The sequence below is a fragment of the Ictidomys tridecemlineatus genome, chromosome 11 (assembly GCF_052094955.1).
Source record: "Ictidomys tridecemlineatus isolate mIctTri1 chromosome 11, mIctTri1.hap1, whole genome shotgun sequence".
Taxonomy (NCBI): Eukaryota; Metazoa; Chordata; class Mammalia; order Rodentia; family Sciuridae; genus Ictidomys; species Ictidomys tridecemlineatus.
In genome coordinates, this window is record NC_135487.1 from 119,580,886 (window position 1) to 119,602,033 (window position 21,148).

Consider the following 21,148-nt stretch of genomic DNA (forward strand, 5'->3'; position numbering starts at 1 on the left):
AGGACGGGTGGTACAGTCAACCCCAGGAACATGCCACCTGGGCACGGGGCTGGCCTGAGGCCACAGGGAGAGGGGCAGAGTGGGGACGGGCGGGCAGGTGTCTGGGGGAAATCACCGAGTGCTAAGAAAGAGATTTGGGGGTGGAGAGGGCAGGGGATACCCTGGACACCGAGGTACCTCTTCCCCCTTAGGCTTGACACCTGAGCTATGGGCAGGGTTTCTTGATGAGCTTTAAAGTCTGCCCGATTGCAGAGGCCTGCGATTTGGGCCAAGATAATCCAAGTATCAGAGTCCTTGGCAAATGTTTCCCCTAAAGAAAAAGAAGGAAAGAACTGTGAACAGGGCACAGTTAAAAGCAGGGGATTACTCACATCCTGTTCTGTACCCAAATACTGCCCCAAAGTGACATTTCTTTTCCTCTATCCCTCCCTTCTCTCTGCTCCCCTCTCTTGAAGCTCTCTCCTCTTTGAGCTCAACATTCTCTGAGCTCACTCATCACCTGCCCTCATCCTTCCATGCCTGGTCTACCAATACCACTAGTCACCAAACTGTCTTTCATTGGTGTCAGCCTCATGCACGTTGTAATCAAACCACAAGTGGGCTACGGTCATGCGGTTCTGGGTGAGGGTGCCCGTCTTGTCCGAGCAGATGGTAGACGTGGAGCCCAGCGTCTCTACCGCCTCCAGGTTCTTCACTAGGCAATTTTTCCGCGCCATGCGCTTGGCTGTCAAGGTCAAGCACACCTGTAGCCACAAAGAGGGGAGAGAATGGACCCAGAGATGGATGACTTACATGACTTTATGTTTTGGATATTTAATCTATTTTATTTCCCTTCTGTTCTCACCTACTCCTTAGAGTGTTCATCTGTGGCCCCGGCAAAGGAAATTAGGAAAGTAATTTTTTTTTCACTGCTGAGGATTGAACCCAGGACCACTGTACCACTGAGCTACATCCCCAGTCCCTTTTTATAATTTTCAATATTGAGACAGTATCTTGCTAGGTTGGCCAGGAGTTGCATTTGAGATCTTCCTGCCTCAGCCTCCTGAGTCACACTGGGTTTACAGACTTGTGCCACCACAAATCCCGCTAGGGAAGAGATTTTGATTTGTGCTTTGTGGCAAGAGTTTTGGTGTATTTCTTACCAGAGTCACAGAGTGATCATCTCCCCAGGGTCCTTGCAGGGTTTTCATCCAGCAGCCTCTTCTCCATTCGAGTCCAGGCCACATCTCTGTCTTAACACCCAGCCTTTCTACGACTGCATAGATAGCTAATATTTTGTGGTGGTGTAGGATGCTATGTATGTGTGGATGGATTGGGGAGTGAGACGCTGTACCAATAGTCGAAAAAGTAGATAGGATGAAATGAAGACATTGGGAGGGAATACTACAACACTGAAAAAGGACTTGAGAAATCATTTAAACCAGAAGATTTTTGTTGACCAAAAATTCAATGTGAACTGACTGGGGTGGCACATGCCTATAATCTCACGGACTGGGGAGGCTGAGGCAGGAGGATTCGAGGTCAGCCTGGACAATTTAGTAAGACCCCGTCTCAAAATTTAAAAATAAGAAGAGCGGGAGGTGTGGCTCAGTGTTTGAGTACCCCTGGGTTTAATTCTCAGTGCCACCACATTAATTAATTAACTAACTAACTAAAAGTAAGCCTGGTGTGTGGCAAGGTTTTCGTAAACGCTAATAAATTCTTAGACTGTGGTTATGTCCGTACAGGATTCTAATCATGAGGTGGTAGTTTATTTATAATCACCCGTCTCAATGTTTTCATGCCAGTCCAAAACACCCCAGGTATTATTCTCATTTCTATTTTAAGACTATTGATAAACTGGAGCATACCCCAAATGGGTTCTCAGCAGCAAGGCAAGATGTCTGAAAACCTTGTCACAGGAAGAATGGCTAAAGGAAAAGGGATTATTTTTCCTCCCACTGGGAGAGTTTGAAGGGATGGAATGGATACCATCATTAATCTACAGGGTTAGACTGTAGAAGAAAGAGAATCAACTTATTTTGTATTTCTTTAGGTGTAAAAGAGAGAAGATGAAAACGCAGAATCACATTGCCGCTTAACACAGGGACATTTAACTACAGGAGCTGGGCGTGGTGGTGCAGGCATGTAGTCCCAGAGACTCAGGGAGTTGAGGCAGGAGCATCACAAATTCAAAGCCAGCCTCAGCAAATTGGGGAGAACCTGTCTCAAAATAAAATAAAAAGGGCTGGTAGAGGGCTGGGGATATAGTTCAGTTGGTAGAGTGCTTGCATGCACAAGGCCCTGGGTTCAATCCCCAGCACCACCACCAAAAAAAAAAGGGGGGGGGGCTCTAGTAAGGCACTCCTAGGTTCAATCCCCAGGACCAAAACAAAATAAAAAACAAAAACAGACGAAAACTTAAATTATAGCCATCTAATAGTTAAATGCTAGAGACAGTGAAAATGGAATAGAAAAAAAATAATCTTCCATGGATTTTATAGAGGATATTGAACATTGGTTCAAAGGTTGGAAGTCCTTTCCGGTAGCATTCTGTGATTCTCAATTAATCTTTCTCTATAAACTGATGAAGTGAGGCCTGGAGATGTGAAACCCTTTGGCCAAGTTCACCACTAGTACACCCAGAAACTCGAATTCAGACCAATGCTTCCTCCATCACCATTCACTTCCTCTCACTGAGGCGAAAGAGAAGATGCCAGAAAATATGGGCAGAGGAAGTGACGTCACATTGGTAGCTGGATTCTTTCCCGCACCCATATGCGTATCAGGAATACCGTATGTGAAAGGTTCAATGACAAAGAGGTACAAGTGATTTCATTTCCCCGGGGGTGATTGGTCTGCCTCCAAGGCTCTCCTCCACCCTGTCTACTCACAGTGACAGTGGCCAGCAGCCCCTCAGGCACATTGGCCACAATGATGCCAATGAGAAAAATGACAGCCTCCAGCCAGTCATAGCCCAAGAGAAGCGAGAGCCCAAAGAAAGTGACACCGAGGAAGATGGCCACCATCGTGATAATATGGATGAAGTGTTCGATCTCCTTAGCGATGGGCGTCTTGCCAACCACCAGGCCTGATGTTAGCGTGGCGATTCGGCCCATCACCGTGGAGTCTCCTGTAGCAATCACAATACCCTGGGCTGTTCCTGTGGGCGAAAGGAGAGGGACAACGTGATATAGAGATATAAGAAATACTGTTGTGGTCTCTGCTCCCAGTTCCTGGGATTGAACCCAGGGCCTCGTGCATGATAGGGAAGCACTCTACCACTGATAGCCCTAGCTCTTGCCCACAGTTCCTGACAGAGAGCTCCTAAAACCCTTATCTGCTAGGAGAATCTGTTGTTTTTCTTTTTCTTTTCACCATCCCCCACCCCTGACTTTTTTTTTTTTTTGAGACAGATCTGGCTAAATTAGCCAGGTAGGCCTAGAACTTGTAACCCTCCTGCCTCAGCCTCCCGAGTTGCTGGGATTATAGGCATTTGCCACTGTTCCCAGCAAACTTTTCCTGTTTTATATGGTGCTGTGGATTGAACCCAGGACCTGGTGTATGCAAGGCAAGCACTCTACCAACTGAGCTACGTCCCCAGCCCCAAACTTTTCCTTTTTGGAAGTAGCAGTTAACCAAGGCAAATTCAGTCATTAAGGTTCTCCTCAATTCATTATGCAAATAAGGGTCTCCAAGTTGGAAACGTCTCTGAAGAGATCTCACAGTTATCCAGTGATACCCAACTTTACTGCCTAAAGTGCCTTGAAGAAGGTCTTCGTGCCAGGTGCATGGTGGCATGCGCCTATAATCACAGTGACTAGGGAGGCTGAGGCAGGAGAATTTCAAGTTTGATTAATGGTAGCCTCGGCAATTTAGTGAGCCCTAAGCAATTTAGTGAGACTCCTTCAAAATAAAAAGTAAAAAGACCTGGAGATGTAGCTCTGTGGTAAAATACCCGAGTAATAAATAAATAAATATTTTTCTTTTAAAAAAGAAGGGTCGTCTTCATTTCACTTATCTGAATATTTCCTGTTGCCTGTATATTTCCTCCTCCAGCTGCTGAATTGTTGTTACACCCCCAGGAATGGTTCTCAACTGGAAGCAATTTGCCCCCCACCCCTCACGCAGGGGACTTTTGGCAATGTCAGGGGACATTTTGGTTGTCCTAAAGAGGCTAGGAGGAGCTGCTATTGGCATCTAGTGGGTAGAAGCCAGGGATGTTGGTAAAGGTCCTGCAGTGCCCAGGACAACCAACCTTCCTCCTCCCCCAACAAAGAACTGTCTGGCCCCGAATGTCAGTAGTTAGGAAGCTCTGCTTAACCTGCGCCCATGACTGGCTTTGCTGACTAGAGCCAGTCTGACCTCTGCTGGGGAGCACAGGCCACAACAGCTGGGCTGCTGTGCCTACCCAGGGCTCTTCCCTCCACCAGCACTGCTCCAGGAGCCGGAAGGGCAACTGGGACATCAGGTGTGGCTGTACATACACATGATGTGGGCATTCTCCACATGTCTTAAATGAGGGGCCTGGCAAGATTCTTGACTTCAAGTAATTCTTCCTGCTTTACCATAACGACTGGAATTTCTACCATGAAACTCAGAGTCAGAATCACTCAGGAAAGAAACATGTTATGGAAATAGCACTTATTTTAAAATTCAGTGTACATTTAGACTTATATTCAGAAGTTACTCTTCTTTCTTTTTTCTTTTTTGGATGGGGAGGATGGGGATTGAGGTGTGCATGCTAGATAAGTGTTCTACCACTGAGTCATATCTTCAGCCCTGTTTTTAAACTTTATTTGGAGACAGGGGCTCACTACAATGCTCAGAGTCTTGCTACATCGCTGAGGTTGGTCTCAGATTTGTGATCCTTCTGCCTCAACCTCCCAAGTCACTGGAATTACAGGCATGTGCCACTGTACCTGGTTAATGACCTCTCTAGTACTGGATTCAATCCTCAGTTTCAGAGAAGGGAGGGGAAGGGAGAGAAAGGTGATCAGCAATCTTTTAGTTCAGATCAAAGTCTTGGAAAGAACATGGGCTTTGGCAATAGACCTGAATTAGAATACATGATCCTCTTTCTTCTGATGAGTTTTACCCCTTGGATAATTAATTACTTTGAGCCTTCATCTTTCACGGGTAAAATAGGGCTAATACCCACTATATAATATTGTGAGAATCAGAGATTATATTGATAGTATTTGACATGGTGCATCCAATAAAATGAATTCATGCATCCAATAAAATGTAGCTATTTCTAGATACCATTTATTCTTAAGCATTAATAATGGTTTTCAAGTGTGTTCCAGAGAGTCTTCAGGCTACTTTAAAGGAAAGGGCAAAGGAGAGATTGACATAATGCTATTGAGTCCCTTATTACCACTTTGGGTCAGAATTGCCTCCTGGTTTAAAGATGCCCTAGATTCTAGGAGCAAAGTTAAAGTCTGAGGAGTACGTCTGGTTACTCAAATTCTCAATGCCAGTATCCTCCCTGGACAAGGGATAGTTAGAAGTTAGGGCTTCCCTAGGAAAAGAATGATCTAGCAGGGATGAATAATTTTTCCTCCTTCCTGTGTTGTTTTAAGCACGTAGAGGGTAGTCATTCACTAGCTAGAAAAATAGCTTATAATTATAGGGTACTTACAATGTATCAGGCCTTGTGCTAAGAACTCAATACTTTTGTCATCCACAGAAAAATCTAGGCCAAACGACTTTTAGTATCATCAAATGTGGAAATGTGCAAGTGGGGGTCTTTTGTGGTGGTGGGAATGAAATTTGGGAAAAACCCCAGAGGGTGCTTTTCCACTGAGCTATATCCCCAGCTCTTTTTATTTTTTCTTTCGAGACAGGGACTTGCTAAATTTCCCATGCTGACCTCAAACTGGTCTTCTCCTGTCCTAGCCTCCCAAGTCTTGGGATTATAGGCACGCACCACTGCACTGGTAGAAATGGTGGTTTTGACCTTGAATGAAAAGGTCACACAGCTCATGAGCCATGGCTAGGTTAGGCTAGGCTGTTCACCAGTTCTTCCTATCCCAATCCCGTTAGAAGACAGAGCGCTCTTGAAAATCTGTCTGTTTTGGTTTCTGCTTTTGAATCTATGCTACTTACGATCCAATATTCACCTTCGACACAGTTGGTGGAGAAGAAGCAGATATTTCGTGTCTCCAGAGGGTTCTCATGGGTGAAGTCAGGGGAGCGGGATTGGGGCTCTGACTCTCCAGTCAGGGAGGAATTGTCCACCTGGGATGGGAAGGAGGACAGGTCATTAGGTGAATGTGGGGGGAAAGGCAGGTACATTTGTATCTCTACTTACCATCATTTACATATAGACAGAAACAAATGTACATAACCAGCATCTTATTGTCTAACCTTAGACTCACACTAGTAACTTCTCAAGGTTCTGAATTTTTCTTCTTCTGTGTGTGTGTGCATGTGTGTGTGTGTGTGTGTGTGTGTGTGTGTGTGTGTGTGTTTGATACTGAGTGTTGAACCCAGGGGCGTTCTGCCACTAAGCTACATCCCTGGCCTCTTCTATTTCTGATTTTTTGGGGGGTCTTACTAAGTTGTCCAGGCTGACCTCAAACTTTCGATCCTTCTGCCTCCGCCTCCTGAGTCATCAGGATCACAGGTAGGTGCTACCACACCTGGAAGGTCATCCTTTTTCTCACTGAGCCTAGGTCTCTACCATACCTTCAGACCACCTTAGCCCCCTCCTTAGCTCTCCACCTCTCCTCACCTTACATCCTTGTGAAGAGATAAGCCGGAGGTCAGCAGGGATTCGGTCTCCACCTTTCACCTCTACCAGGTCTCCCACCACCACGTCTTGTACATCAATTTGCATCTTCTCTCCGTCTCGAATCACCAGAGCTTGCTACAGGAAGACAGGGCAGAGTTGTTTCTAAAACTTTTGGTTTTCCCAGTCTTCTGCTTCCTATTTTTCTAACACTTTCTGTTCCTGACTCTTTCCTCTGACTCCTCTTTTTTACTGTCACCCACTACAATATTTCTGAAGGAGTCTTTGGTAGATTGCATATTGCTGCCGGGTGTAGTGAGGTCACACCTGTAATCTCAGCAACCTGAGAGGCTGAGGCAGGAGAATTTCAAGTTTGAAGGCAGCCTGGGCAACTTAGTAAGACTGTGTCTCAAAATAGAGTAAAAAGGACTGGGGATGTAGCTTAGAGGTAGCATACTTGCCTGGTACAGCATGCTCAGGACTCTGAGTTTAATACCCAGAGTATAAGGGGGGAAAAAAAAGATTGTACATTCCTATAGCCACTATCTGCAAGACTCTTTGCAATGAGACTTTACTGGTCTTTCCATCAAAAGGTGAGGTCTGTCTTTTTATTCCTAAGTCTAGGCTTAGCCATGTGACTTGCTTTGGCCTTAAGATATTAGCAAATGTGATGCAAAGTATAGGCTTCACAAGTGCTTTTATGTTGGGCTTTGTCCTGTCGTTAAAGGAACCCACTGCCCCCATCTGGACAAGCCTGAGCTGGTTTTCCAAAAGAACAGAGATCATGAGGAGAAAGGCCCCTGTTGTCCCAGACCTCTGAGCCAAGGCCCCAGATAAGTGAATGAGGTCATCTTAGAGCATCTAGCCCCAGCTGAGGTCAGCCCAGACCCCAACAATATCCCAGCCTCAGAACTGTCAGAAAGAATAGGTTGTTTTAACTCATTAGATTTGGGAGTGGTTTGTTAGGCAGCAAAAGCTAACTGATAATTTCCAATCCTAGTTCAAAACTACCAAAACACTTTCTTTAAACCTCTTACCCAAAGACAAAAATTTTATTAAAAATTCTATTTTCATGGTTCAGGGGATCGGATCCCAGAGGAACTCTCCCACTGAGCTACACACTCAGCCCTTCATTATTATTTTTTAAAAAATTGAGTCAGGGGCTGGGATTGTGGCTTAGAGGAAGAGCACTCGCCACACATGTGTGAGGCACTGGGTTCGATCCTCAGCATCACATAAAAATTTAAAAAACAAAATTTTAAAAATAAAGCTATTGTGCCCACCTATAACTAACATATATATATATATATATATATATATATATATATATATATATATATATATTTTTTTTTTTTTTTAAATTGAGGCAGTTTCTAAATTGTTCAGGCTGGCCTCAAACTTGTGATCTTCCTGCCTTAGCCTCCCAAGTCACTGGGATTAACCCATATGCTCAGCTGAAAACATGAAATCATATTGATACCAAAAAGAATCCTCGGCAATAGTGCTATTACATTGTCAGGAAATTTTGCCACCTATTCTTTTACAAGTTTCAAGGCATATGCCTAGGAACCTCTGTTTACTGTCTGTTCTTTTCAGGTATCTGTACAAAAAAACTTATTTGAAAATAATTTTAAATTTTAGAAGAATAAAAATAGCATCGATGCTTGTAACCTTTAACCTACATTCGTTCACCTATTAACATTTTATCTCGTTTGCTTTATTACTTTCTGTGTGTGCGTGCACGTGCATGCAAATGCTTTTTTTCCTGAATTATTTGAGGTTTTGCTACATATTTCACGATCTTTTATCCTAAGTGTTTCAGTGTGCATTTCCCAAGAATTTGGGATGTTCTCTTATATAACAATACAGTGATTGATTTTGGTAAGTTTCACATTGATATAATATTTTACCATCTGCATTCCATTTTTGTCAATTGGCCCAAAATATCTTTTAAAGCACTATTTTCGGATTGCAGGTGTAGCTTAGTGGTGTGCTTGCTAGCATGCAAGAGGCCTTGACTTCAATCCTCAGCACATACATACAAATAAAGGCATTATTTTTTTTCGTCTAGCACTGCATCAAATTTAGAGGTGTAAGTACTGAATTTAGTTGTCATCTCATTTTTTTTTTTTTAATACTGGGGATTGAACCCATGGCCAGTTTTCCTCTGAGTTTTATCCCAAGGCCTTTGTTATTTACTTTTAAATTTTGAGACAGTCTCATTAAGATGCTTAGGGCTTTGCTAATTTGCAGAGGCTGGCCTTGAAGTTGTGATCCTCCTGACTCAGCCTCCTGAGTTGCTGTGATTACAGGTATGTGCTACCATGCATGGCTAGTAATATCATATCTCTTTAACCTCCTATAATCTGGAACAATTCCACAGCTGTTCATTTTGTGTGTGGGGGTGGGGTGGGGGGTGGGAACTGAACCCAGAACCTCACACATGCTAGGTGAATGTTACCATTGAGCTATTCGTTACCTTTAACATCACTGACATTTGAAAAATCTAGCCTCCGTACCAGTTCTTGTCTTTTATTTTTCTTATTATTATTCTGTGATGCTGGAATTGAACTCAGGGCCTTATGAAGGCCAGGGAAGTGCTCTACCACTGAGCTACATCCCCAGCTCATTTTCAGACAGGGACTCACTGTTTTCCAGGTTGGCTTTGAACTTGTGATCCTCCTGCCTCAGCCTCCCAGGTAGCTGGGATTACAGGCCTGTGCCACTGTGCCTGGCTCTATGCATTTTTTAAAAATAGAATGCTCTTTTTTGGAGGTGAGGATGCAATTTCCTCATCAGATTCCGATTGTGCCTCTTAGACTAGACTACTTAGTGGTAGTGGCGTCTCTTTTGCAGAGGTTCACAGTTTTTAAGGCCTGATAGAGTTGCCCGGTGCCTTCAACACTAGCCTTGAATAATTCTCCAGGGGACTTACTAACTCATCTGTCACATTCTAAACACTCGTCCTACCTGTGGCACCATGTCCTTAAACGATTCCATTATCTTTGAGCTCTTGGCCTCCTGGTAATAGGAGAAGCAGCCGGTGATGATGACCACGACAGACAGCACGATGCCCAGGAACAGCTGGAGACAGGGAAGGGGCGCATCGGTCGGTGCTTTTCTTCCTCTCCATCCTCAGAAAAGCAGCTTCCAGAAGTAACAGCCTCGTGTCCGGGTAAATACCCCCAGGGCTGAGCTGGAGGGCAGAGGGGCTGAGGAGAATCAGGGCAGCACCCGTGCCTTCTTGGGGAAGGAACCTTGAAGTTTGGTGAGTGGTCAAGAAAATCCAATCCAAAGAAGGTCTAAACCTCCCTCTCCAGGAAGACTATTCACAAGTGGGCCGTGGGTAGGACGGACAGTAAGGATACAGGGGCGGTGAAGAGGTTAAGATTCTGGAGAAGAGGAAAGGCCTGCAAAGTATTTTGATGATCAGTTGGAAAGATCATCCAAGGAGAGAAAGTTCTCCTTCCCCGCCCCTCGCCCCGCAGTACTGGGGATAGGATGATCCAGGTGTGCTCTGCCTCTGAGCTATATCTCCAACCCTTTTTATTTTTTTGTTTTTTGTTTTGCGACAAAGTCTCACTAAGTTGCCCAGGTTGGCCTTGAACCTGCAGTCCTCCCGCCTCAGCCTCCCAAGCTGCAGGATTACAGGCGTGCGCCACTGTACCCCGCAAAGCAGAGAAAGTTTCTGAGGGGAATCCTGCATCTCAGACAGCTGGACCAGGAGCTTTCTAGATAAAGGCAAGGAGAACTAAGTTGGACAGGGGAAAGTGCTGGTTCTCCTAGAGACTCAGGCCAGAGGACTTCAGGAGTGTAGACAGAAGAGTTTCAGGGGCTGAGCAGAGACTGGACTGGCCAGTATTCGTTAACAGACTCACATTATCTTTGGAAGGTTCCTGATGGGCATAGAGCTGAATGCAATAGGCCAAGAAGCATAGGATGGCCCCAGTCCACAGCAGGAGAGAGAAGCCGCCAAACAACTGTTTACAGAATTTGACCCATTCTGGAGTGGTGGCAGGAGGAGTAATTGCGTTGGGTCCATCTCGAAGCAGGTTTTCCTTTGCTTTTTCGGGGCTAAGACCCTGAGTGGAGAAGAAATAGGGATGGAGATGGAGATGGGGCCGGGGGCCGGGGGGGAGAGAGAGGGAGAGAGAGGTGAAACAAGAGACAAGTGAGCCACACCCCCACCTTTGTGGGTTTTTAGAGACAGGATCTCACTAAGTTTCTGAGGCTGGCCTCAGATTTGCAATCCTCCTGTCTCCGTCTTCTGAGCTGCTAGTATTACAGATGTGCCCCCCTGCACTGGCTCTTTGGGGTCCTTGGTAAATGAGAAGAACTGTTACGGGATCCTAAAGACAAAAAGTTTTGAGAGACACAGCCCTGGACCATCCTTACTTTCTTAAAGTGTCCCAAGCTTTGTTGGGGTAGTTCCATGGTGTCCTGTGGAACTTAGCTGAGGGGGAGAAATAGGGACGTGGGACTTGAGGTTAGGGAGCATGATTTCTAGAGCTAGAAATCATCAGTCAGGGCTTTTCTCCCTCTTCATCCTCAGAAAAGCAACTTTGAGAAGTAACAGCCAGGTGTCCAGGGGGAATACCCCCAGGGCTGGGCTGGAGGGCAGAGGGGCTGAGATGAATGGGGCCGCCACTGTACCTTCTTGGGAAAGAACCCTGAGGTACCGTGAGCGGTCAGGAAAACCCAATCCAAAGAAAGGCTAAATCTCCCTCTCTAGGAAGGCTACTTATGGTGAGGACAGCAAGGATACCGGGGGCGGTGACAGCCTTAAGGTCAGAGTTGGGGACCGCTGCGCCCTCCGGGAGCTCCTTACTCACTTTGTTCAGGTCCACAGAATACTTGGCACTCAGCTCTTCCAAGGTTAATTTGTGGTCGTCCTGCAGGGACAGTAGAGTCATTGAGCGGGCAGGTGGTGGCCCCAGGTTATTTTCAGGGAGAAGGGGAAGAAGCATCCTGGGGAAGAAGACAGCTCAAGCCTGTGTGATTTGCTCTCTGCCTTTTTTTGGGGGGTGGGGTGGGGGTGTACTAGCAAATGAACCCGGGGAGGCTCTACCACTGAGCTCCATCCCCAGCCCTTTTTATTTTAGTCAATCAATTTATTTTCGTAACTTTGTTTTATGCATTTACTTTTATGTGGCACTGAGGATGGAACCCAGGGCCTCCCATGTGCTAGGCAAGTGCTCCACCCTCGAGCCACAAACCCAGCCCTATTTTTTATTTTATTTTATTTATTTTTTTTTTTAATTTTTGAGACAGGGTCTCACCAAGTTGCCCAGGCTGGTGTGGAACTGGGGATCCTCCTGCCCCAGCCTCCTGAGTCACTGGGGTTGCAGGTGTGAGCCACCAGGCTGGCCCGTGTGATGCCTTGAAGGCGTGCTGTTGGGAGGCAGAGTGGGGCTGAGGGCTGTCTCAGGGCCACCTGCGTTGGGCACAACTCACCATGACCACCTCCTTCTTCAGTTCCTCTAAGTCTTTCTTCTTTTTTTTCCTTTTCACTTTTGGTTTCTTGCTCGTTTTAAACCTCATTCTGGGTCTCGGGCTTGGAGTCCTCTCTCGAAAACTCATTGTCCCTTTTCTCTCTCCGAACCCCATGGTTGTCCCTGGAGAGAGAGCGAGGACCCAGATCAGCAGGTGGGAAGAAGCTAAAAGAGGGAGCGGGGTGAGGAATGCAGAGGAGGGAGGACCATGGCTGCCGAGGGGAGGAGGGTGTGGGGGGGCCCTGTGGAAGGGAGGGAGGAGGGCGGAGGAGGCCGGGAGGAGTGGAGCAGAGGGGGGGGTGGGGGTGGGGGTAGAGGGGGGGTGGGGGGGTGGGGGTAGAGGGGGGTGGGGGGTGGGGGTAGAGGGGGGGTGGGGGGGTGGGGGTAGAGGGGGGTGGGGGGGTGGGGGTAGAGGGGGGGTTGTGTGGTGGTGGTAGAGGGGGGGTGGGGGGGTGGGGGTAGAGGGGGGGTGGGGGGGGTAGAGGGGGGGTGGGGGGGTGGGGGTAGAGGGGGGGTGGGGGTAGAGGGGGGGTTGTGTGGTGGTGGTAGAGGGGGGGTGGGGGGGTGGGGGTAGAGGGGGGGTGGGGGGTGGGGGTAGAGGGGGGGGCGGACCCAAGGGAAGGGCTGAGAGTAGTTGGCAAGGGAAAGGAGAAGAGGGAGAGAGAGACCTGAGCAGTAAAGCTGAGAGGAGGAAGTTTCTAGAATGAAGGAGCTGGGTGGGAGGAGCCTGGGCTTCCAGAGCTAAGGAAGAGGTGGAAGGCTGAAGAGATGGAGCTGAGGAAATGAACAGCGAGGCCAGGACTTCCGAGGCCTAAGTGCTGAAGATGCCCAAGGCGCCCAGCAGGTGGGAAGTGCAGCAAGAATGGAGAGGCCTGAGCGGGCTTCAGGGCGCTGGGAGCCCCCAGCCCCAGGCCCTGTGGGTGCCCTGGCAACCGCCCGGGGCCTGGCATCACAAAGGCCTTGTGGAAGTTCCCACCTGGAATGCACCCCTCTCAGTCCTGGGGTCTGAAGGTGACCCGAGCAGATTCTGCTGCAGAGAGCCTCTGGGTCTGAGGGCAGAACTGGAACCAAGCCCGGTGTGGTCCTGAGACCTTTGAGGCCTCCAGAGACCCCAGGGGGAGGACAGGAAAATAAAGCAGGTCCTCTTGCGTGTGCACTCCTCTTCACCAACACGGAATCGGATCCTTTAATTCTAGAGATCAGCTAGCCAAACAGACCTGATGTGGAAGAAGACCTGGTCTGATTTGGAGTAAGTCTTGAGTTTGAATCCTGACTCCTCTGCTTGTCGGCTGAATGGTTTTAGGCAAGTTCACTGACTTCTCTGTGCCTTTTCCCCCTTTACTGGAAAGGAGGAAGCCATCTGCCTCCTAAGATGGCGAGAGTAAGGGTCAAAGTCAGGTGCTTTACAGAAAGCACAGTGTCTGGCGTATGTGGGGTGTGCTTGAATTTGGTATCAGTCTTTTTTTTTTTTTTTTTTTTTGGCACTGGGAATTGAATCCAGGGGTACTTAACCACTGAGCCACATCCCCAGCCCCTTTGTGTATGTTACTAAAGACAAGGTCTTGCTGAGGTGCTTAGGGCCTCGCTAAGTTGTTGAGGCTGGCTTTGAACTTGTGCTCCTCCTGCCTCAGCCTCTGGAGCCCCTGGGATTACAGGCATGCCACACCATGCCCGGCAGTGTTAGTCATTTTATTTGTGGCTTAATATACAGTTCTTCTCAGAGTAAAGCTGTATTCTTTTTTTTTTCTAATTTTTTATTGGTTGTTTTTTAGATACACCTGACAGTAGAGTGCATTTGACATACAGACCTGACTATAACTAATTAGGATCCCACTTAAAGCCATCCTCTTCCATGTGAATATCACAGTATTCCCTCATTTTATTTATTTGATTGATTGATTGATTGATTTTGTAGTACTAGGAATTGAACCCAGGCACATTCTACCACTGAGCTGAACCCCCAGCCCTTTTTATTTATTTATTTTAGTTTTGGGGGGTATACTGGGCATTGAACCCAGGGGCACTTAACCACTGAACTACACGCCCAGCCCTTTTAAAATATTTTATCTAGAGACAGGGTCTCCCTGAGTTGCTCAATGCCTTGCTAAGTTGCTGAGGCTGGTTTTGACTCATGATCCTCCTGTCTCAGCCTCCAAAGCCACTGGGATTATAGACATGCAACACCACACCCGGCTGTTTCCTCATTTTAAAATGATGTATTTATCTCTACGTTCACCTTTGACAACTCAGTAAGTGCTCTGACTTTAAATGTTTTATGTGCAAATATTTTTTATCTCCTTTCAAAAAGGATCTGCAGTACTTACCGTTTTTTCTATCAATCATTTATTTACATATTTTTTTCAGTTATGCATATCACATGCATATTTCATTTCTGTTGTTTGGTATTTATTTAATTGCATTTTGGTTGGACAAGATTTTTTAAAATATGACCATATCTGGAAACATCCATCTTGGTACTGATGCAATTCTCCTTCGAAATTTACAAGTGAAAAATGATTCCTTCCCAGCTAGAATCAGGGTTAGTCTGTTTCCTTAATAGATTAGATTTTTCTTCTCTATTATAAAAAATGTATAAAATAGGAGTTTCTGGAGAATAAAATTGATCAAATTATGTTGTGTACATGTACGAATACATCACGATGAATCCTGCTATTATGTGTAATCATAATTTACCAATAATGTACATAATGTACCATGATATACCAATAAAAATGTAAAATAAAGATTCAGAGTCCCATTCCCCTTCCCTTCCGACTCTCCATGGCCAGAATGACTACAGTCAATACCCTTCAGTTTTTTTTCTGTATTTATACAAATAGAGACCTAAGTGGAGATATATTTTTAAATTTTATACAATCATGCAATCTTGCTTTCATTAATCAACCTGTCAGGTGCATAAAGCTTATGGTTCAGCAGCTACAAAGCATATTCTGTGTTGACCATGGCCTCTTCGATCATTCCCACTTCTGATGGATTTATAAGACGCTTTCCAATTTTTTTTTAACTATTAAAAACACTGCCTCAGGGGCTGGGGTTGTGGCTCAGTGGCAGAGAACTCGCCTAGTATGCATGAGGCACTGGGTTCGATCCTTAACACCACATAAATGTAAAATAAAGATATTGTGTCCACCTAAAACTAAAAACAAAACAAAACAAAAAACACTGCCTCATAGCATCTGTACTAGAGGTAGCTTTAGCTTTTATGTCTACAGAATTATTTCTGTTGCTGAAACATAGGAAACTCTCATTTAAAATCTTAAAATATATTTTAAAAAATCTTAAAATAGTTTACCAATTGTTTTTAGGGCTTTTTTTTTTGTCTAGATCCCAGCAAGTAGATGCAAGAATGTGTACTCTCCATACTGAATGACCTTGATCACTTACATTTTTCACTATTACACCAGGCAGAGATTATCTTGTTATCTTGTAGTGGGTTTTTTTTGTTTGTTTGTTTTAATCTTGTAGTCATTTTTTAGGTACTGGGGATTGAACCCAGGGATGTTATACACCCCCCAACCCTTCTTATTTTTCCAATCCTTCTTATTTTTTGAGACAAGGTCTTGCTAAGGGGCTGGGATGTGGCTCAAGCGGTAGCGCGCTCGCCTAGCATGCATGCGGCCCGGGTTCGATCCTCAGCAGCACCACATACCAACAAAGATGTTGTGTCCGCCGAGAACTAAGAAAAAATAAATAAATGTTAAAATTCTCTCTCTCTCTCTCTCTCTCTCTCTCTCTCTCTCTCTCTGTCCTCCTCTCTCACTTTCTCTTTAAAAAAAAAAAAAAAAAAAAAAGGTCTTGCTAAATTGCCCAGGCTGGCCTTGAACTTGCCATTCTCCTTGCCTTAGCATCCCATGTCACTGGGATTATAGCCATGTGCCACTGTGTCCAGCTTACTTTGTAGTTGTAATTTGCATTTCTTTATTGTCTTGTGAGCATTCTCTCTTATGTTTGTTTTGTCTTTTCTCAGTTGATGTGTAGGAACCCCTTGCCATGTACATTGCAAACATTTTCTCCTGTCTTGGTGTTTAAGATCCATTATAAAAATCCTTAAGAGCAAGGTCAGAATTGAAGTTAAAAATGCTGAATTCATCTCTGCATCCTCTCTGTGACAACACTTAGCCTTGCTCATAGAAGGTCCCCAGAAGCAACTCTATGGAGACACAATCAATTGGAAGTATTTTTGGAAACCCCTTTCAGATCTGCAGACCTAAGCTCCAAAGTTCACCTTTTCAGAGAGACCTTCTCTGAGAGCCAACCCAGAGCAGTCCCTCTGGCCCCAACCCTCGTCACTTTGTGGTGCTGTTCACCCTCTGAAATTGTCCTGCCCACGTATCTGTATTTCTTGCTCATTGCCTCCTTCTCCGTGACCTTTCCTGACCTCCAGAGGAACACTTGGCCCAGAGCAGCTTGTCCTTAACCGATGTTGAATGATAAGTTTTCTGATTTCCTTTGGATGTCACAAGATTTTGATAATGAAGTCACTTTGGTTTGGAGTGCCTCAACAAGATCTGTGGAGGTAAACATGCAATCATAGTTGTGTATTCATTTATTTCGTAATTACTTATAAAAATATCCCTCAGATTCTTGCCTGATTACTGTTACAACCAACATGTTATGTTTTATGAAAAAATAATGAAGATTTTAATTGATATTAGATTAGCTCTTTTATAGAGTCACATTTTTTTCCTGGGGGTGGGGACTGGGAATTGGACCCAGGGGGCACTTTACCACTGAACCCTTTTAATTTTTAAAAAGACCTTTGTTTTATTTATTTACTTTTCTGTGGTGCTGAGGATAGAACCCATAGTCTCACCCAGCACTCTACCACTGAGCCACAATCTCAGCCCCTGATTTTTAAATTTTGAGACAGGATCTTGCTAAGTGGCCTGGGCAGTCCTTTAAAAGGACTGGGGATGTAGCTCAGTGGTAAAGTGAATTTGCAAGTTTGCCACCCACTCAACTGCAGTATATATATATTTTTTTCTTTCACAACATTCTGTCTTCCCAAAGTTTTGCTCTCCATGTATTCATGCCATGTGCCACACACACGAAACCTTGATTATAATTTGTTCTGTTGGAAAATAGAAGCCATTTGTGCTGTATCTTCTTTAATAAGGATACATTTATTTGTTTAAGAACTGATATGTTGGTGCCCTATAATTTTGAACTTATGTTTCCAGGAGATACACACACACACACACACACACACACACATACTGCTGTTGCTTTGTTTGGTTGTCTTCCTTGCATTTTGTAGGCAGTCATGTCATTTACAAAAAGCAATACATTTTTATTTATTCTAGCCGGTTTCTTTTTTAGAATTTATTTATTTATTTTTATACTGGGGGATGGCCAGGTTTGCTCTACCACTGAGCTACATCCGTGGTGCTTTTTATTTTTTGAGACAGGAGCTCAATTTATGCCCAGGCCAGCCTTAAATTTGTGATCCTCCTACCTCAGCCTCCCTAAATCCATTCCCTGGGATTACAGGCATATGCCCCCAGGCCAGGCTAGTTTGTTTCTTTTAAATGCTAACTTCTTATCCAAGATTTAGAATATTGTTGCTATTGTTGTTGTTTTTTTCTGCAGTTGCTGTTATTATTAGTGTTCTAGACTCCATGCCTTCTCCTCTGAACATGATGACATTTTTCCCAGCATGCTTTTTCCTCAACAACCTGAATTAAATATAGATGTTGATATCAATAGCCTTCTGAACATTATTTGAAATAATTAATTGAATCATTTTTTCTAGTCAATACAAGTTATAACATTTTCCTTGTAATATACTTGCACTCCACTATGTGGTGGTAATCAAGCTAATTATGTATGATAAGATTTTGTCAAGCAGGACTCAGTGGTTCACACCCATAATTCCAGTGATTTGGGGGGCTAAGACAGGAAGATCACAAGTTTAAGTCCGGCCTGGGTAACTTCACAAAGCATTGTGTCAAAATATAAAAAAAAAAAAAAAGTTTTAAAAGGACTGGGGATGTAGCTCAGTGGTAAAGCATCCCTGGGTTCAGTCCCATACAATAGGCCAGGCAACACAAAATTCTTTTCTATAATTTACTACAATATAAATAATATGAGGATATTCTTTGAGGAATTTGGAAAAAAAAATATCTCCATTGAATTCACTGGAGCCAAGGATGTTTTTGTAAGACTCATTTTGTATTAAATGTCTTCCTTTGATATTGATCTAATCACTTCCTAGTTTTTTTTTGGTTTTTTGTTTTTTTTCCTGTCTCATTCTCCTGAGTCACCAGGGTTAGAGGCGTGCACCGCCATGGCCGGCTTCTTTGTAGTGTTTGTTTCATTCTTAGTATTTTTTAATATTTAGCATATTTTGTCTCTCCCTGGTAGATGATCACATCTCCTATTTTGTAGATAAAGGGGAAACGCTGCTGGGCTCAGTGATTCGTGCCTTTAATCCCAGCAGCTAAGGAGGCTGAGGCAGGAGGATCGAGAGTTCAAAGCCAGCCTCAGCAAAAGCGAGGTGCTAAGCAACTCAGTGAGACCTTGTTTCTAAATAAAATACAAAATAGGGCTGGGGATGAGGCTCAGTGGTCAAGTGTCCCTGGGTTCAATGCTTGGTATACCTCCACACACACAAAAAGGGAAATGCATGAGAAGCATCTCTTCTGGGTCAGGGGTAGGCCTCGCCTTCTCACAACACACCCAATAGTAAGATTCTCTTATGTCTTTGCTAAAAACTTCTAGCGGGGAGTTGGGTTTCTTTGCATCTCAGCCTCTTCTTGTATCTTTAAGATCAGATCTTCTTTCTCTGCTTCTAGTCACATGGATCTGCCCAGCCCCTATGTTCCAGTGGCCTTTGTCCCCAAATTCCTGGCTCCTTTCACAGCCTCCACACTTCACTAAGCCTTTGGATTGATCAGGGCTTTCTGCAGCTGGCAGGTCAGGTGAGCACGGTGGCTCAGGAGGCTGGTCCTGAGCCAGACTGGCCTAGGTTTAATCCTGCTTCTGATGCTGACTACCTTTGAGACTCCTGGCACATAATTTAACCTGTTTTATCTACAGACTGGGGATAACAGTCGTCTCCATCTTTTTGTTTGTCTGTTTTAATTAGTTATACATGACAGTAGAACGTCTTTATGAACTTTGATGTATCATACATAAATGGGATATAACTTCTCATTTTTCCTGAGTATACATGTTGCAGAATCCTATAGTTATCTCCATCTTACTGGATTGTTGTGATGATTTAACAAATATTTACTAATTGCCTAACGTGCATGAGATATGGTTTTAGGTAAAAGGATAAAAGTAGTGAACAACAACAACAAAAAAAATAGAAGTCCCATCTCATTGGAACTGGTTCTAGAAGAGTCAGCTGAATTAACAAAAGTATAAATAAACAAACAGTATACAGACACACACACACATAAAACTTTCTCTTTCTCTCTATATACATATGTATACATGTACACATGTGTGTGTGTGTGTGTGAGATGCTTGGGATTGAGTCGTCCAGGGTCTTACCCATGCTAGGCAAGTGCTGTACCACTGGACTACATCCCCAGCCCTATGTGCATATATTTTTATATATCACATCTATTTACATTTGAGATAGTAAGTATTTATGAATAAAAATAAAGAGAATGGAGAAAGAGGTACCAGGAGCGTTACTTTATTTGGGGTGGGCTCTGAGGGCCATTCTGAGGGGGTAATATTTAAGGGGTGATCTAAATGAAGTAGGGAAGCCGGGCAGATGAGAAGACGGTGTCCCTGTTGGAGGGGCCATTGAGAATATAGGCCCCGAGGTGAGATAAAGGGACTTCGATCAGTTTCCTTTCATCAAACTTTTAGGGATAAAAGTCTGACATAGCCATGACACAAAGCAAGCTGCAGTTATTGCTCCTTCAAACATTCCTAGGAGGACCAACATCACTCCGCCAGTAGTTTTAATAAAGGGGTCAGAAGTGACTTCTGTTATTCTGAAATCCTGGTATGGGCTGTAAGAGAGGGTGTCTCCCAGGCCCCAACTCCCAGCTTTCCTTGGAGGAATGCACACCACCCATCCACCCTCCAACTCCAAGCACACAAGTGTCCCTCCCTACTGCCCATCACACTCTGCCCACAAAGGTTACCAACATGTCCTACTCAGGTGAATTTCAAGGCTGTGGGTGTCCCCTAAATCTGGCATCCAGAACAGGATTCTGCATATGGTATAGACTCTTGATTGGTGTGGACCTTGAGACTCTCAGCCTATGACCTCTTTCCCCCAACTGGACAGGTGGAAAGTGGCCTGATTTTGGTCTAGACCAGAAAAAGTCAAACTGGCCATGAGGTCTGGGTCCTCATAGACATACAGACTCTTTGCTGTCCTGGAAAAACTACTGTGGCTCTTGGAGTGGGATTGGCTATGAGGAAGGGACCCTCTCTATATTTTCTGGTTATTTTGCAATCTAACTTCTTAACCTCTTCGCTTTCTCCATCAGCCCCACCTGCTCTCAGATCTTTTCCCTCATACCCTGGATATTGTGCTCTCTCTGTTGACCCCTCTACAAACCAAGACCTGCCATAGCACACATTTTAATACAGCCATTTAGGAGGGAGACAAGTTTGAAGTATAAAAATCAATTATGAGGGGCTGGGGATGTGGTTCAAGCGGTAGCATGCTCGCCTGGCATGCGTGCAGCCCAGGTTCAATCCTCAGCACCACATACAAAGATGTTGTGTCCGCCGAGAACTAAAAAATAAATATTTAAAAAATTCTCTCTCTCTCTCTCACTCTCTCTTTAAAAAAAAATCAATTATGAAAGACTTTTTTTTTCATAAAGAAATGCAACTTTATTATTTTCAAGTACATATGTAGTACCTCAAACTAATGCCTTACAAAAGGTCACCAGTAAAGACCTTGTAGATGTTTCTTTAACAGTTATGTCAGGATTGATGATAA

The 21,148-nt window shown here is 44.5% G+C and overlaps 1 protein-coding gene across 3 annotated transcripts in view; it reads right to left on the bottom strand.

The window, feature by feature from the left end:
- The window catches only part of LOC101966280 (sodium/potassium-transporting ATPase subunit alpha-4), a 33,504-nt gene extending 21,092 nt beyond the window's left edge, over nt 1-12,412 (bottom strand). Inside the window, exons 1-9 of one of the 3 annotated variants that reach the window (XM_078027191.1) lie at nt 12,170-12,412; nt 11,548-11,607; nt 10,594-10,797; nt 9,686-9,799; nt 6,719-6,853; nt 6,105-6,222; nt 2,874-3,142; nt 545-743; nt 201-310 (exon numbers count right to left, since the gene is read on the bottom strand). In XM_078027191.1, coding sequence (XP_077883317.1) covers nt 201-310; nt 545-743; nt 2,874-3,142; nt 6,105-6,222; nt 6,719-6,853; nt 9,686-9,799; nt 10,594-10,797; nt 11,548-11,607; nt 12,170-12,322 — 1,362 coding nt within the window. In that variant the 5' untranslated portion in view covers nt 12,323-12,412. Of the gene's footprint in view, nt 1-200; nt 311-544; nt 744-1,142; nt 2,724-2,873; nt 3,143-6,104; nt 6,223-6,718; nt 6,854-9,685; nt 9,800-10,593; nt 10,798-11,547; nt 11,608-12,169 lie in introns of those variants that run through there. The other 2 variants (XM_078027192.1, XM_078027193.1) reach the window with 2 other exon arrangements.
- Nucleotides 12,413-21,148: the final 8,736 nt, after the last annotated feature.